The sequence below is a fragment of the Pogoniulus pusillus genome, chromosome 6 (assembly GCF_015220805.1).
Source record: "Pogoniulus pusillus isolate bPogPus1 chromosome 6, bPogPus1.pri, whole genome shotgun sequence".
In the NCBI taxonomy this organism is placed as follows: Eukaryota; Metazoa; Chordata; class Aves; order Piciformes; family Lybiidae; genus Pogoniulus; species Pogoniulus pusillus.
The window spans coordinates 42,106,616-42,122,734 of NC_087269.1; the positions used below are offsets into that span (position 1 = coordinate 42,106,616).

Here is a 16,119-nt window from a genome sequence, read left to right on the forward strand (position 1 = left end):
GTAGGCAGCTGCTCTCACTCTCCTGTTTCCATCCTGCTCAGGTTCTTTTCAAGCCTCAGCAAGCAGGCATGCAAATTTGGTATTCATTTCCATTACTCTGTCTTCTTCGTATGCTGGTTTAGACAAAAATAGACATTCCTCGTTTTAATTAGCAAATGCATAATCAAGTCTCTGAGAAACAAGAACATTTCACTAATATCAGCTAAGGTGAGAAGTCTGACAATCTGTCTGAAAGGAGCATAGTCAATTCAAGAGAGATGTTGAGGTGCTGGAAGGTGTCCAGAGAAGGGTGACAAAGCTGGTGAGGGGTCTGGAACACAAATCCTATGAGGAGAGGCTGAGGGAGCTGGGGGTGTGCAGCCTGGAGAAGAGGAGGCTCAGGGGGGACCTCATTGCTGTCTACAACTACCTGAAGGGAGGTTGTAGCCAGGTGGGGGTTGGTCTCTTCTCCCAGGCAAGCAGCAACAGAACAAGGGGACACAGTCTCAAGTTGTGCTGGGGGAAGTCTAGGCTGGATGTTAGGAGGAAGTTGTCAGCAGAGAGAGTGATTGGCATTGGAATGGGCTGCCCAGGGAGGTGGTGGAGTCACCATCCCTGGAGGTGTTCAGTAAAAGCCTGGATGAGGCACTTAGTGCCCTGGTCTAGTTGACTGGCTAGGGCTGGGTGCTAGGTTGGACTGGATGATCTTGGAGGTCTCTTCCAATCTAATTGATTCTATGATTCTATGATTCTTCCTTCAGATAGGATTCTCTGGAGAAGTGTCTCCTGGCCCTAGACATTCCATTGCTAAAGAATTCTCAGCCTTTTGCATGGCTGTCTTGAACAAAAACTGATTTTGGAGAATCTGGGGTAAAGCTCAGGCTGTTTGCATTGCAGCAAAGTCTGACACAAGACAGAGCTGCAGGCTAGCTTTGCTACTGCCCACCTAACTTCCACTGATCTGAATGTAAGATCAGTTACAGGGCTGGAGTCCTTTAAGACCTGGTGACTTTGTGCTGAAGCATCCTTGCACGCTACCTCACCTACAATATTGGCCGCAGCCTACACTTTGTGGCAGAGCCTAGCATGGAAAGGAAAAGTGAGTAAAACCCTTACAATGAAGGAGATCAAACCTTCATGAATAAAGGATGATGACCTGAAAGCCCAGTCATTTTTCTTTTTTTGCTAATTCAATTCTAACATGGATTTTCACACCATTTGAGAGTTTCCCATTTTGCTAATACCTGCAATAACTGCAACTTCATTAAAGCACACTAGACACAACATTGAACAGATATTGACTCCTACAATGGCCAGTTATTAAGATACATTGGCTTGGAAAGTACATCCTGACTGAGAAGAAGCTGAAGTCAATAGTGGTTTCAAGCCACCATGCCTCATGTTATTGTCTAGTTATCACAGGGAAATTGTTAACTGAGGGCAGAGCATTTGTGTTCCCTTGTGCTGCATGCTCTGAGGACTGCAGTGTTTCCTAAAATTACAAGCTCTCTGGATTAAAAAAAAAACCCAAAACTGCTTATAAAGAATAAATTCCTATTTGCTGTTAGTATTTTCTTGCCCTTTAACAACTCCAGCCTGCTGGTACTGGAATAATGGCTTATCACAAGTAATGGCAGGTTCTAAGGAATAGGGGCAGAAACCCTTCTGTTCTCTGTTCCTCCAACTTTCTGTAGTGTATGCACTAAAAGCATATTATCTTCCCTTCTTTTCCATTTTAGGCTAACAAAATCCCAGGTTAATGAGCACAATGGGAACCTGCTCTTCATCAAGTCATGTTTTGTGCTACTTGTATGACATCTACGTCCATCTTCGCTTTCCTCTCTCTTCTAATCATAGAACCAACCTGGTTGGAAGAGACCTCCAAGATCATCACTTACCTTTATTTTTTTTTAATCCCATATAACTTTTTTTTGTCCTCCCCTGTTTTCTTTGTAAATCTAATTACCTTTCCTCATTAATCCTATTTCCCTTGGACATTTTGACTAGTTCATCTACTTTTGCCTGTTCTTGTTACTCAGTTTCTCCTTTGTATAGCATATTTTCATCCCACTTGTATTTATTCCTCATTCTCCATTTTTTTCTTTTTACATTTTCTCATTTTCTATCTGTTCTCTTCTGCAACTTTTTGTCTCAGCATTTCCACCTTCCTTTTACCTTCTTCTATTTATTCCCTTCCACTGAGAAGAAGGAACCTTAGCACGGATCCCATCTCTTATCATGGCAAAACCCCTCTGTCCTCTTTAGACCTTGCTGTTTAGATCACATAATACAACAAAGAACTTACTGCATAGCTCTGCAACTACAGCTCAGATTTCTGTTATGAAATTTTGGGTTCTCTCACATCTGTAAGGTTGGGTGCCACAGAAGTCTTGTTTTGGAGGAAGAGAATCAAACAAAACTAAAGTTGCAGCTTGGAGTTTAAGTGAGCTAAGTTACTGACTTCACCAGCTAATGATCATCAATTCAGCTAAGTCTCACATTTACGCTGTCAGAAGATGTATGACAAACACTCTCACAATAGCTGATGAAAAACCTTAATCTGCTGTAAACATTCTTTTGTTTTTCAGTTGAATTTACACTTAGTGTCTCTTCACTGGTAAATTGGAGGTAGTTCTGTGAAAAAAGATACTAAAATTCAGTGAATCCTTACCTTGGCTGCTCTCTGGTAGACAGTGCCCTGGATTTATTTGAGGTACCTGGCATTATTTCATGAGAATTTGTCTCAGTTTTATTAAACTCTGGCATATCCCATTCCAATTTCATGCCAGATCTAGTTTCAGCTGTCCAGATTTCATACAAGGCAAGCTTACTCACCGTTCACAATGCAGTAATGAATACTGTTAGGCTTTCCTCTGTCTCCGTCAAGAGCAACAACAGTAAGGACCTCAGAGCCCTAGGAAGAGATGGGAGATCATAGTCTGTGTGCTGAGATCAAAGAACAGTGAAATTACAATGCATATGAATCAACAGAGCTTTTGTAAGTCTTCCTACAGCGAGGCATGTGTGGAGGGAATGGGTGTTCTCCCTTGAGCTGTATGGGGAACAACACAAGTGCCACTGACTCCTGCCCAGAGAAAAGTTAGTGCATGGCTTCACAGAGCAGGAGCTGAATGCTACTCCTTTGACCTACTCTGTGTTGTTCCTACATTGATAGTTTTACTGGTTCCCGTGATGCTGCAGCACATGCACTGCATCTCCATATGAAGTGGGGATGCCCCTGCTGCTGCTCACCTTCTATGGACCTGTTCTGTGACCTGACTTTGCCAGCCTGCTGTCAGCATCTGTCAGCACTGCCTGCACCAGTGGCAGAACACTGCTTTGGTGCATGGTTCTCAGCTGCCCCTGGAGGGCCATGGCTTGCTGCAGCCTTGGGGCATGCTGTGCATCTGCCAAGGGACCAGTGCCATTCTGCCCAGTACTCAGCTCTCTTGTTTTTGTTTCCAACACAGCCTTGGATGAGCACCGAAGGACCACCAGCAGCACTGCACTGCTCCCCACGAGCTGCTGCCCACAGTGGTGGCAGTACTGATCACGAGTGTGGAATGGCTGCAGAGTCCATGTGGCCCCAGGGGCTGTTTGGCTGCAGGAACTCCTGGAAGCCATGGCCAGGGACACCTACCTTGGGCTGCAGGCTTGGACAGAGGATTTGGAGTTTGAGACCTGAGGTTTAATTTGGCTCACTACCAATATGTCCTCTGTTAGCTGCTGTGTAGGCTTCTTTCATTAGTCCATGCCCCATGGCCACACAGTGTGCTGAGGGACAGGCAGCTGCTGAGGAGCCATAAAGTCACTTTGTTCCTACTGAATTAAGTTCACACAGGCAGCAAAAGCAAACAAAGATCACAAAGCAACTTGGCCCACACAACATTTAGGGCATAAAACTATGATGAAAATTATGGTGATTTAACTGTCCTTAAACCTTCAATGCCTTTCTTTCTGCACAAGTAATGTTGCTGTGGGCCATAGGTACAGAACTTGTGTACTGGAGACTATTTGCTCGTGTGACTACTCCTATCAACTCAGAGGGATGATGACTGGCAGCACTAAAATGCTCACCCAAGTGAACTAAAGTACTGCTGTTTGGGGCTGCAAAAAACAGGGAACATTGAAGCAACTGTCAGTTAGCCACAAATGGCAACAAAGAACATTTTCATGACAACCCTTAAGTGAATTTTTCAAACAAGAGCAAGGTTCTGTTAGAGCAGCTGGAAATAGAGAACTGTGTTTATTATCATTTATGCTGGAAGCTGCAATTAAATCTGCCTAGTGGGCAAAAGGTACTGTGGTCCTTTTGAAGGTGACAGAGTACTTGTAAATTGTGATAACTCCACCAAGGAGAAAAGAAGCAAGTTTGCAAACTTAACACCCAACGTGTGAACAGTGCTAAACATCAGCTAGTGTGTGGAGCTCACTCTAATAGCAAAACCCCCACTGAGAAGCACCAATTTGTGCTTCTGTCATTATAATACCATAATAGTGTAAGTTATGGGCTCAAGCTGTATGTAATTAACATTTATTGACTCCCATTTCCATAGTAAACACTAACTCCTGTGTGTACCTGGTAGTTAGTTCAAAATCTATATGTAACTATGCAGAATAAATCAATATACACAATATAATTCATACCAAACATCTGCAAAGTACACAAGCATTACTTCTCTGCTCTAATGTAATAGCCCACACAATGAACTGCAATACACAGTCATGCAAGGGCTGCAGGGTACACTGGGGCTCTAGACAGGAAGAAAAGAGATGATCTTTCCTGAAACTCAGGGGCAGAGCAAGTGAACAGTGTGCAATCACACTGCCAAGTAAATCAATAGTCTAGTGCTGGGTGTCTCAATGAGTAGAAACTACTTCTTGTCTTACATGAGAAGAAATTTTTAATTACATTTTGTGGGATTGAATTTTATGCTCCTTCCCTGGAGGTGTTCAAGGCCTGGTTGGATGAGGCCTTAAGCTGCCACAGGCCTCAATACTATGGGTAGACTTATGAGGAGAGGCTGAGGGAGCTGGGATTGGTTAGCCTGGAGAAGAGGAGGCTCAGGGGTGACCTTATTGCTGTCTACAACTACCTGAGGGGAGGTTGTGGCCAGGAGGAGGTTGCTCTCTTCTCTCAGGTGGCCAGCACCAGAACAAGAGGACACAGCCTCAGCCTGTGCCAGGGGAGATTTAGGCTGGAGGTGAGGAGAAAGTTCTTCACTGAGAGAGTCATTGGACACTGGAATGGGCTGCCCAGGGAGGTGGTGGAGTCGCCGTCCCTGGGGCTGTTCAAGGCAAGGTTGGACGTGGCACTTGGTGCCATGGTCTGGCCTTGAGCTCTGTGGTAAAGGGTTGGACTTGATGATCTGTGAGGTCTCTTCCAATCCTGATGATACTGTGATAAGCAAGTTCCAATCCAATCCGTTTACTGCATTCCAAGCACGGGTTTATATACTCTCTATCAGAAGGCTACATAACAGGGTTACAAATCATGTTAGACACTAATTGGTTACATACAGTTGCAACCTGGTCTAGTGGAAGGTGCCCCTGCCCATGGCAAGGTCTTTGGAACTAGATGATCTTTAAGGACCTGGAGATCTTTAAGGGCCTGGAGCACAAATCCTATGAGGAGAGGCTGAGGGAGCTGGGCCTGTTTAGCCTGGAGAAGAGGAGGCTCAGGGGTGATCTTCTTACTGTCTACAACTACCTGAAGGGGCATTGTAGCCAGGTGGGGGGCAGCCTCTTCTCCCAGGCAACCAGCAACAGAACAAGGGGACACAGTCTCAAGTTTGCCAGGGTAGGTATAGGCTGTATATCAGGAAGAAGTTCTTCACAGAGAGAGTGATTGGCATTGGAATGGGCTGCCCAGGGAGGTGGTGGAGTCACCATCCCTGGGGGTCTTCAAGAACAGCCTGGATGAGGCACTTAGTGCCATGGTCTGGTTGATTGGCTAGGGCTGGGTGCTAGGTTGGACTGGATGATCTTGGAGGTCTCTTCCCACCTGGTTGATTCTATGACCCTTCCAACCCAACCCATTCTGTAAATCTATGAATGAAGATGAAAGCTGATCCATACACAATATCACACCACTGCTTAGGTATAGAGAAAATTCACATGTTTACAGCTTCAAGAATAATAGATGTCTGAAAGCATCATGGTGGATATAATAAACTAATTAGCAAGGCATAAATTCTCCCCACACACTGCACAACCAGATTTGGTGTCAGGCTGATCTGCTTGAAAACAAAAGCACTGTGAGAGCACACAGCTAACAAATACACAAAGGTTTCTAGCATGATGTGTTCAAGTGAGGTAGGTGGCAATTTGCTTAAGCCTTCAGCCAAGTGCTTCTGAGGTCTCAGAAGAGCTGTTAGTCTAGGCTTAGACCAATGTAAAAAGCCAGAATTCTTTTCAACTTTACCAGCAACAGCAAATTTGCAATGGCTGTAAACAAGAATATCATAGAATCAACCAGGTTGGAAGAGACCTCCAAGATCATCCAGTCCAACCTATCACCCAGCCCTATCCAGTCAGCTAGACCATGGCACCAAGTGCCTAATCCAGGCTTTTCTTGAAGACCCCCAGGGACGGTGCCTCCACCACCTCCCTGGGCAGCCCATTCCAATGGGAAATCACTCTCTCTGTGAAGAACTTCCTCCTAACATCCAGCCTATACCTACCCTGGCACAACTTGAGACTGTGTCCCCTTGTTCTATTGCTGGTTGCCTGGGATTTGGTCAGCTTATTTCACCTAAGAGTCAAATTAGAGTTTGAGTTCCAGTTTCCAACAAAGACTGAGCTAGAAAGCACAGGGCTATTTTGACTGAGATGTGAACGACTGCCCTTGTTCTCTCGTTGAGGTGGAAACCAGCACTTACTGCAAGCGTATCCTCATAGACGTATCCATAGTAAGGAGTCCCGATGAACATGGGAGGAGTGTCCTGAACATCCTCCACATTGACTGTAACTGTTGTTGTGGCTGAAAACACTTTATTGTCTCCCCTGAGCTTCCCGCCGCCGTCCTAGAAGAGAAGTCATCATCAGATCCCTCTGCTGAAACACGTCTGCAAGTCAGCTAATGGCATTGTATGCAGCTCATGAGCCATTCAGAAGCACGCTCTCAGGAAGGCCTTCTCTCTCTCAGTGCAGAGGTTCATCCCTGCTGCCCTATTCCCTTCTCTTTCCCATTTCTCCTGCTCCCTCTCTGGTTAGGAAGACAGCTTGCAATGTCTCAGAAGTAATTTCTTATATTAAAAGTGGCTGTGTCAATATATGCAGCCATACATGACCTTGTATCAACAGCACAGGGAACAGGGAATCAAACCTTTTTTGTGGGAGAAAAGAATGCTAGAAACTGCTGCAAAAGGTTAGGGACTAAGGCCAAGAGCTTTTCATCCCACACATAGTCTTATAAACACAAGACAATGAGCAGTAGCAAGGTAGTGCATTTCTAGGGGGAAATTAAACAGTGCACATGATCAAAGTCTTCTAGGGACTTTCACATGATAAAGTGAAAGCAGAAGAGGAGCTGTAGAGCCAAGAACTGCCAGACAGGCACAATATATTAACAATCTCTGGGGACTCAACTACAATCAATTCTATGCTACTGATACAGCAGAGCCAATTAAAAAGAGGACTCGCACTTTCAGAAGCTGTTAACACCCTCAGCCTTAGAGCATTGGCTGGAGGTCAGTAGTTATGCAGGTGTGTAAGAGTGTGAATTGCTCATCATGTCTGCTGGACCAATTAAAAAAAATCCATTTCTTTTAAGGTATGATAAATGCTGCATTTAGGGGAGTAAGGAAAGAAATTGAGTTTCCTTACTGCTCCTCAAAAGAACTCTGCTTAAATACGTTAAAATATCTGTACCTTTTCCAAAAAGCACAAGAAATTCAAGTTCCCATAAGTGAACAGCAAAACCATCCTCTTTCCACCCAAGGGAGTTTTTCCTCCACAAGATCCTGAGAGACTGCTTCAGAACCCATAAACTTTTAATGAATGCTCAGCTGTGCCACAGGCACAGCACCGCTGAGAAGAGCAGTGGCGGGGAGGAACGTGCAGCAACGTTTGCAGGATTCCAATAAGCTCCTGCCACAAGGCAGCAGAGAAGTGAAAGAAAGAGACACTCACAGATATTTCCAGGAAAGAAGTCCATCATTTGTGCTGCGCTGGGTCCAGCTATGCTTTGTGCCTGACCTGTGATGCCTGCCTGCCTGCCAGGGGCTTGTCGATGCTGTAGTAGGGCCATTCCCTGGACAGCATAATGGAGCCCTGACAACTTGCATTTGCCCAAAGGCTGATGCTTATTGAAGCTGGAGCTATGTAGGCCAATCCTTCCTTTCTAGGTGACTCTCAGAATGAACAGGTGACCTGCAGTAGGGCTCACTGTTCTGACACAGAGGCCAGTGAAACCCACTCCCCAGCGCCTTTAGATGTCGGTCAGCAGCAGACGCTGATCGCGTTTGCTCTCTCAATTGTGAATGCTACACCTCTCACCTCCAGATCACAGTTCTACTCAAATACAACCCCCCATTTCCTCTGGTTTCAGATAAAAGCTTCATACCTTGGCTACAGCAACAACAAAATGTGTTCTTGATTTCTCATAGTCCAGCACGACCCCCGTTTTGATGCGCAGGACACCGCTGTGACGGTCTATGGTAAACTTATTAGCATGGATGTTCTAGAAGAGAAGAAAAGGCAAAAACCAGCAAGAGATTACAGTTATGGAAATAAGATTGCCATAGGGGTTCATCTTTTATTTCATCTGCTAAGGGAAAAGACTAGAATAACGATATGGTTTGGGTGAATAATGCATTTGATGAATTTCACCTCTGTGTGTTTATGAACAATTCATGAACCAACCACGAGCCTCTCATTATTCAGAATAAGTCAGTTGCCTGCAATGTAGATTTTTGGGGGATCTTTTAGTATTTCATTGCAAAAAAAAAATAAATCTTAAACTTTGGTTAGCACAGTTCATTGCATGGAAGAGGCTTAATAGAAAAAAAATGAGGGGAAAAGGGAAGAATTAAAGAGGTGTTCTCTCTTAGTTTGAATTCAGAGGTTTGCTGGATTAAAACCAGAAAAGTGCAAAGTTGGTGTGCATAGCTTATTGGTTATAGAGTGGTGGGGTTTTATTGTGTTGGGTTGGGGTTTTTTTCCTTGTGTGTGTGTGTGAGATACACAAATAAAACTTAAGACATCCAATTTTCAATATTTCCCTCCATCCTTCAGGAGTGGAGATAGCTGTAAGCCTGCTCACTTAGGTACCCATACATAATGTTCACTGTCAGACCATGGAATTGTACAATGGGCTTAGGTTGGAAGGGACTTAAGTGAGCACCTGCCAATTCAGAGTCCCACCGTCCTTGTACTGAAGAAACTCTTCCTAAGACCCAGCCTAAATCTGCTCTCCCTCAGCTGAAAACCATTCCCCCTTGTCCTATTGCTGGATGTCCTTACTAAAAGTCCCTCTGCAGCCTTCCTGTAGGACCCCTTCAGATATTGGAAGGCAGTTGTAAGGTCCCCCTGGAGTCTTCTCTTTTCTAGGCTGAACACCCACAGCTCTCTCAGCCTATCCTCATAGCAGAAATCATCTTGGCCTTTGCAGTAGGCATCATCACCTGCCCACATTAGACTTCTGTGCAACCTGAGAATTCCCAGAGACTGTACCACAAAGATGTGGCAATATTTTTTTCACCAAATAGACATATTGAGTATTTCTTTTACTATACACATACTTTAGCTAGACATGAAACTTTGAAAGTGCTGATTCTTGGCTTCACCTGAGTGGAAAAAGCCCTGTGCAAATCTGAGTGCTGCATATATTGTAGTTTAAATTGTTCATAATTGGTCAAAGCAAAACTAAATTTCAAGAAAACACTCAAGGTGTTTTCACAGTGTGTCCATGCTCTAAACAGGATTAGTTTTAGGGCTATCACAGGATGTCAGGGGTTGGAAGGGACCCAAAGAGATCATGGAGTCCAATCCCCCTGCCACAGCAGGACCATATAATCTAGCTCAGGTCAACAGAGGAATGCATCCAGACACGCCTTGAAAGTCTCCAGAGGAGACTCCACAGCCTCTCTGGGGAGTCTGTGCCAGTGCTCTGGGACCCTTACAGTAAAGAAGTTCCCCCTTGCGTTAAGGCAGAACCTCTTTTGCTGCAACTCATACCCATTGCTCCTTGTCCTATCCCAGGGAGCAGTGAGCAGAGCCTGTCCCCCAACTCTCAGATATTTACAGACATTTATCAAATCCCCTCTCAGTCTTCTCTTCTCCAGACTAAAAAGCCCCAGGCCCCTCAGCCTCTCCTCATAAGACATACCCTCCAGACCCTAATCATCCTCCTAGCCCTCCGCTGGACCCTCTCCAGCAGATCTCTGCCCTCCTTAAACTGGGGAGCCCAAAATTGAACTTGGTACTCAAGTTGAGGTCTCAGCAGGGCAGAGCAGAGAGGGAGAACCTCCCTTGATCTGCTGGACACACTCCTCCTAATACACCCCAGGATCCCATTGGCCTTCTTGGCCACCAGGGCACATTGCTGTCCCTTGGATAACTTGTTATCATCTTCTGACTTGTGTCTATACTTGTACCCAAAGAAAATATTGCAACAAGGTTGTTTTTTCATTTGCTTGTTTCCCTCTCCCCTTTCTTCTGCCGTCTTCTGAACAAGGAGAACTGCAGCTCATCTGCAAGAGGCTGCGTGCAGGAGGAAGGAATTAGAAGGATGTAATGTAAAAGGTTGCCCTTTTGGCATGCAGAAGCTCTGTGATACAGAAAAACAGCTTTAAATGTGGAGCCCTTTCTGTTCTTGACCAGTTGGCAATAAGTGAAAGGCTGGTTTGAAGCCAACGTGGCTTTACCAGCGAGACTCAGTACCTCAGATTTCACACTGTGATCCAAGTTTCAGTTATGCACTAGCCTGCTACACCAAAATTCACACTTGGCTTTCCAGCATATTTGCTTTCTAAAGGAAGCAATCTTATGCTTTAGAAATCTCCTGTGTATGCAAGATTACAAGTCAGATTTGCTTCTCTCTGCCACTCCAAAGAAAAGGTAAGAGGCTTGCTTTGAGGAGCAATATGGCAAGGATAGGAGTAATAGTGGCAACTCTAGCTCCTCCTTTTGCCTGCTGCACTGTATTTAGGAGGAAGTTCTTCACAGAGAGAGTGATTGGCATTGGAATGGGCTGCCCAGGGAGGTGGTGGAGGCACCGTCCCTGGGGGTCTTCAAGCAAAGCCTGGCTGAGGCACTTAGTGCCATGGTCTGGTTGATTGGATAGGGCTGGGTGCTAGGTTGGACTGGATGATCTTGGAGGTTTCTTCCAACCTGATTGATTCTATGATTCTATGACTGCACTTTACTGCTTCCAATCTGTGTTGTCAATGTTTTTTTGACTTGTGCACAGTACAAACTGGTTCTGTAAACACTAGTACCAGGCCTGACCCTCAAAGTCCTTTTCTAACCTGATTTCTGAGATCTCAGTAAATGAAAGAGATTTTTAAAGGTAGAGGCAATACCTTACCTGCAAAAAGTAGGTGATACTTCCTCCAGAACCTGTGTCTTTGTCCACTGCCTCAACCTTAAAGATACTGCTGCCAGAAGGAGTGTTCTATGACCAGAAAGAGTCCAGAGTCACACAGAATTAGAATATCAGGTCAGTTAGAGTAAATGAAAAATGAGCATGCAAGGAGGCAGAAAAAGAGAGTGATGGTAGAGGGAATATAATGCACTGCGAGAGCTAAAGAGCAAAAACAAAAGAGGGGAAAGACTTAAAAAGAAGGAAAATGGAGAAGAACAAGAAGGAAGGAGCATTTACTTGAATAAAAATGACAGAAAATCTCAGCTGAGAGAGAGTGCATCTCATTCCCACTGAAATGAAAACTAAACACCCCTTATGACCCACATGTTGGAGCTTACCCACAAAACAGCACACTTTAAGTACCTACAGACTTATTCACTGAGTTTGCAGCGAATGGTCAATATCTACCCAAGCTCTGAGTCAAAGGAAAGCAAGTTAGTTTTGCACAGCTTATTTTACACAAATCATACTAGCTCCTCCTTACTCCCAAACGAAATATACTTCACCAACCTCTGGGACTTGGACTATGTAGGGTGTATTGATGAACTCTGGGCTCTCATCATTAGCATCCATCACGAGGATTCTGACTTTTTCAGAAACCTGGAGTAGAGCACAAAGAACACATCATGACTCACACAGTATCACAGTATCATCAGGGTTGGAAGAGACCTCATAGATCATCAAGTCCAACCCTTTACCACAGAGCTCAAGGCCAGACCATGGCACCAAGTGCCACGTCCAGTCCTGCCTTGAGCAGCTCCAGGGACGGCGACTCCACCACCTCCCCGGGCAGCCCATTCCAGTGTCCAATGACTCTCTCAGTGAAGAACTTTCTCCTCACCTCGAGTCTAAATCTCCCCTGGCGCAGCCTGAGGCTGTGTCCTCTCATTCTGGTGCTGGCCACCTGAGAGAAGAGAGCAACCTCCTCCTGGCCACAACCACCCCTCAGGTAGTTGTAGACAGCAATAAGGTCACCCCTGAGCCTCCTCTTCTCCAGGCTAACCAATCCCAGCTCCCTCAGGCTCTCCTCGTAGGGCTGTGCTCAAGGCCTCTCCCCAGCCTCGTCGCCCTTCTCTGGACACGCTTCAAGCATCTCAATGTCCCTCCTAAACTGGGGGGCCCAGAACTGAACACAGTACTCAAGGTGAGGTCTAAGCAGTGCAGAGTACAGGGGCAGAATGACCTCCCTGCTCCTGCTGACCACACCATTCCTGATGCAGGCCAGGATGCCACTGGCTCTCTTGGCCACCTGGGCACACTGCTGGCTCATGTTCAGGTGGGTATCAATCAGCACCCCCAGATTCCTCTCTGTCTGGCTGCTCTCCAGCCACTCCGACCCCAGCCTGTATCTCTGCATGGGGTTGTTGTGGCCAAAGTGCAACACCAGCACTTGGAGCTATTGAACCCCTTGGACTCTGCCCATCTGTCCAGGCGGTCAAGGTCCTGCTGCAGAGCCCTTCTGCCCTCCAACCCAGCCACATCTGCCCCCAGCTTAGTGTCATCTGCAAACTTGCTGATGACTGACTCCATGCCCTCATCCAGATAACTCCAGCTCAAGTTGATCTTCAACAGATACCTGCTCATTTGCCTACTAAGGTGTAGTCAAAGGAAATGAAAAAATTATGCTGTGATAGAATATCTTGACACTACCAAAACAGAGCACATGAAATACAGAAAATCCCGTACTCCAGAAGAATTTGTTTGGTGGAGAACACCCAGATACCCCCAATCTAAATAAGGAGTCTTAGACTACATAATAAATTACAGATTTGGGCTGATTTTCAGAAGCTGTTCTTCTTCTTTATGGCATTCAAGACACTGTGATATATTTTCTGCAAACACTGTAAAATTTCTGTGGACTGTAAAATGTGGTACCTGACAGGCCAGAATGTTCAGTGATGCTAACTGATACCATAATACTAGTTAACAGCATGCATAATTTGGATGTACAAATACCTGCTACTAATAGGTAGCAATTTATTTTGAACAAAATAGGTGCTCTCTTCCTAAAAATACAGAAGCAAACATTTGACCAACAAAACTTCCCAGCTGTTTGCAAGTGGACATATGGATGGGATCTCATTACTTTGTAATTACAGAGGCTGCCAGGGTAGTTGTGCCTGTAGGATACTGGCACCTCTGTAACATTTGTTGTAGTAATCCAAATTAATTTGCTCAGGATGAGAAAGAGCTCTCAAGCTAACCCAGTCTCGTGGACAGCAAGACAGTCCCACTTTTATGGAACCCCTAGTGAAAAAGCCCATCTCTTCTTATTGGTGGATTAGTATCTCAGTTTTGACAATGTCTCTCTGTAAACTGAAAATGCCAAGAGAATTTGTAGAACTAGGACTGGATGTTTGTGCAATGTCTTTGATAAGACCTTAATGATTAGGCATGATCAAATCTTTGTTCAGTAGAAGACAAGAAAAGCCCCACAGGATGTTAGGGGTTGGAAGGGATCCAAAGAGTCCAACCCCCCTGCCAGAGCAGGACCATATAGTCTAGTTCAGGTCAACAGAGGAACATATCCAGACAGGCCTTGAAAGGCTCCAGAGAAGGACACTCCACCACCTCCCTGGGGAGCCTGTTCCAGTGCTCTGGGACCCTCACAGTAAAGAAGTTCCCCCTTGTGTTGAGGCAGAACCTCTTGTGCTGCAACTAACATCCATTGCTCCTTGTCCTATCCCAGGCAGCAGTGAGCAGAGCTTGTCCCCTTGCTCCTGGCAGCCTTCAGATACTTATAAACATTTATCAAATCCCCTCTAAGTCTTCTTTTCTCCAGACTAAAAAGCCCTCGGCCTAAGCAAATAATTTTAATGACATGCCAGAGAAACATTTAGGATGTGGAGAGGCAGTCAGCTCTTGGGCATCCAACACTAGTTCCTATAATGACATGTATTTCATAGAATCAGAATCAACCAGGTTGGAAGAGACCTTCAAGATCATCCAGTCCAACCTATCCCCTAGCCCTATGCAGCCAACTAGACCATGGCACTAAGTGCCTCATCCAGGCTTTTTCTGTAAAGCCTCCAGATCTTTGTTGGGGATCAGTTCCACTGAGCCAACAGAGTCTTCATAGGAAGCTGCTGTAATTTTGTGGGCCACAAAGACAAGTCTTCCATCTCACCCTCCCCTGCAGTTATTCTCAAAGACCTGAACAAGTTGCTGGCATGAGACTTGAGTTACTGAGAGTTCAGTGGCTCCTGAAACAGGAGGTAAGGTTCTAATGACATCATATGTTCTGATAAACTGATGCAGCCCCTATAAGTTGACTTAATGGGATGAGGTAAGTGAGGACAGTTTGACAAGCTACAGCTCAGTCATATACTTACTGTACTCAAGCCATCTGAGATACTGACAATAACTTCAACCTCATCTTCCTTCTGTAAACCAAGAAAACGTCTTTGTTAGAGTGATTGTGTTTGCCCTGACTGAAAAAGGGCCTGGTGAGTTAAATGTGTCTCACTAAGTGAGGAAAGTAACTGTTAACACCACAAGACAACCACATGGAGAGGCTAGGAAAGACCCTTAGAGGCTCCAGCTGTAGGGCTCCTTGGACTTTCTGTGGTTACTGTGAAAAGATGGTAGGTCTGTTAATCCCTGTTGTCCCATAAAGTGCTAGTGAAAATCAGTCATCTTTTTCAATCATGCCTCTATAAAGGCATGGTTTGTTCAAAACTATGCAATTATTCTTTCTCAATATACACTACTCTGTGTTCCCAGAGCAAAGCTGTCGTTAGGTCACTGGGAACATCTCTAACCCACATGGTCCTGATGGGATGCAGTTGTGGAAAAACAGGAATAAAGGTAAACTCTTCTTTTGGAGAAAGCTGGACAACCACAACATCAAATGACAGTGATGTCACTGGCACAAGTCAGTTGGAAAATGGCACGATGGGTGAAGTATAGTATCTCAGAACTGCAAAGGATATTATTGCATGTTTCAGGAGTAAGTTGGCATTGTCCCTCAAAGCCACAGCTCAAATTAAACTAAAAGCATTTCCACATACACATGGAGAAGTAGTACTATTTCACCATACCTCTCTGTCAAGCTCCTCCACTAGCGTAACATTCCCAAGGTTCTTGTCAACAGAAAAGTAGCGTCTTGATCCAGCTTCATAGGCCAGGCCATAGGTCACAGGATCTCCTTCTGGATCAGTTCCATTCAGAGTGTACACATGGGTACCTGAAAAATTGGCGTTCAGCAGCATTTCCCTCTGAGTATTTCACTGGTCTGGTCCTTAGGGACTTAGCTACACTGTGGCAGGCAAAGCTTCTGTGAAGCAAAGCCATTTACTGGGAAATATGGATAAGCTGACAGCCCAACAGTTCTGATTGTCACTTTTTAGCCTACTGGTTAAACTGAGTCTATCACTGCTGGATTCTTTCACCTCAAGCCCTTTCCTGTGGAATCACATCTAGATCAATACTGTTCCCATTAGTGTTTACACAGATGACAAGCTCTTAACTAAGGCACAGACCATGTAAGGCAGAAGCGACACTGTATGACTGGGTGACAATCTCAGCGGTACCAAAAGATCCTCACACTCCTC

The 16,119-nt window shown here is 45.1% G+C and overlaps 1 protein-coding gene across 1 annotated transcript in view; it reads right to left on the reverse strand.

Annotated features, from left to right (window-relative positions):
• CDHR1 (cadherin related family member 1) overlaps nt 1-16,119 on the reverse strand; it is a 58,943-nt gene that overhangs the window by 31,780 nt on the left and 11,044 nt on the right. The window contains exons 4-10 of the mRNA XM_064145580.1: nt 15,607-15,752; nt 14,899-14,949; nt 12,077-12,166; nt 11,510-11,596; nt 8,546-8,662; nt 6,861-7,004; nt 2,815-2,893 (exon numbers count right to left, since the gene is read on the reverse strand). Of these exons, the coding sequence (XP_064001650.1) occupies nt 2,815-2,893; nt 6,861-7,004; nt 8,546-8,662; nt 11,510-11,596; nt 12,077-12,166; nt 14,899-14,949; nt 15,607-15,752 (714 nt within the window). The remainder of the gene's footprint in view (nt 1-2,814; nt 2,894-6,860; nt 7,005-8,545; nt 8,663-11,509; nt 11,597-12,076; nt 12,167-14,898; nt 14,950-15,606; nt 15,753-16,119) is intronic.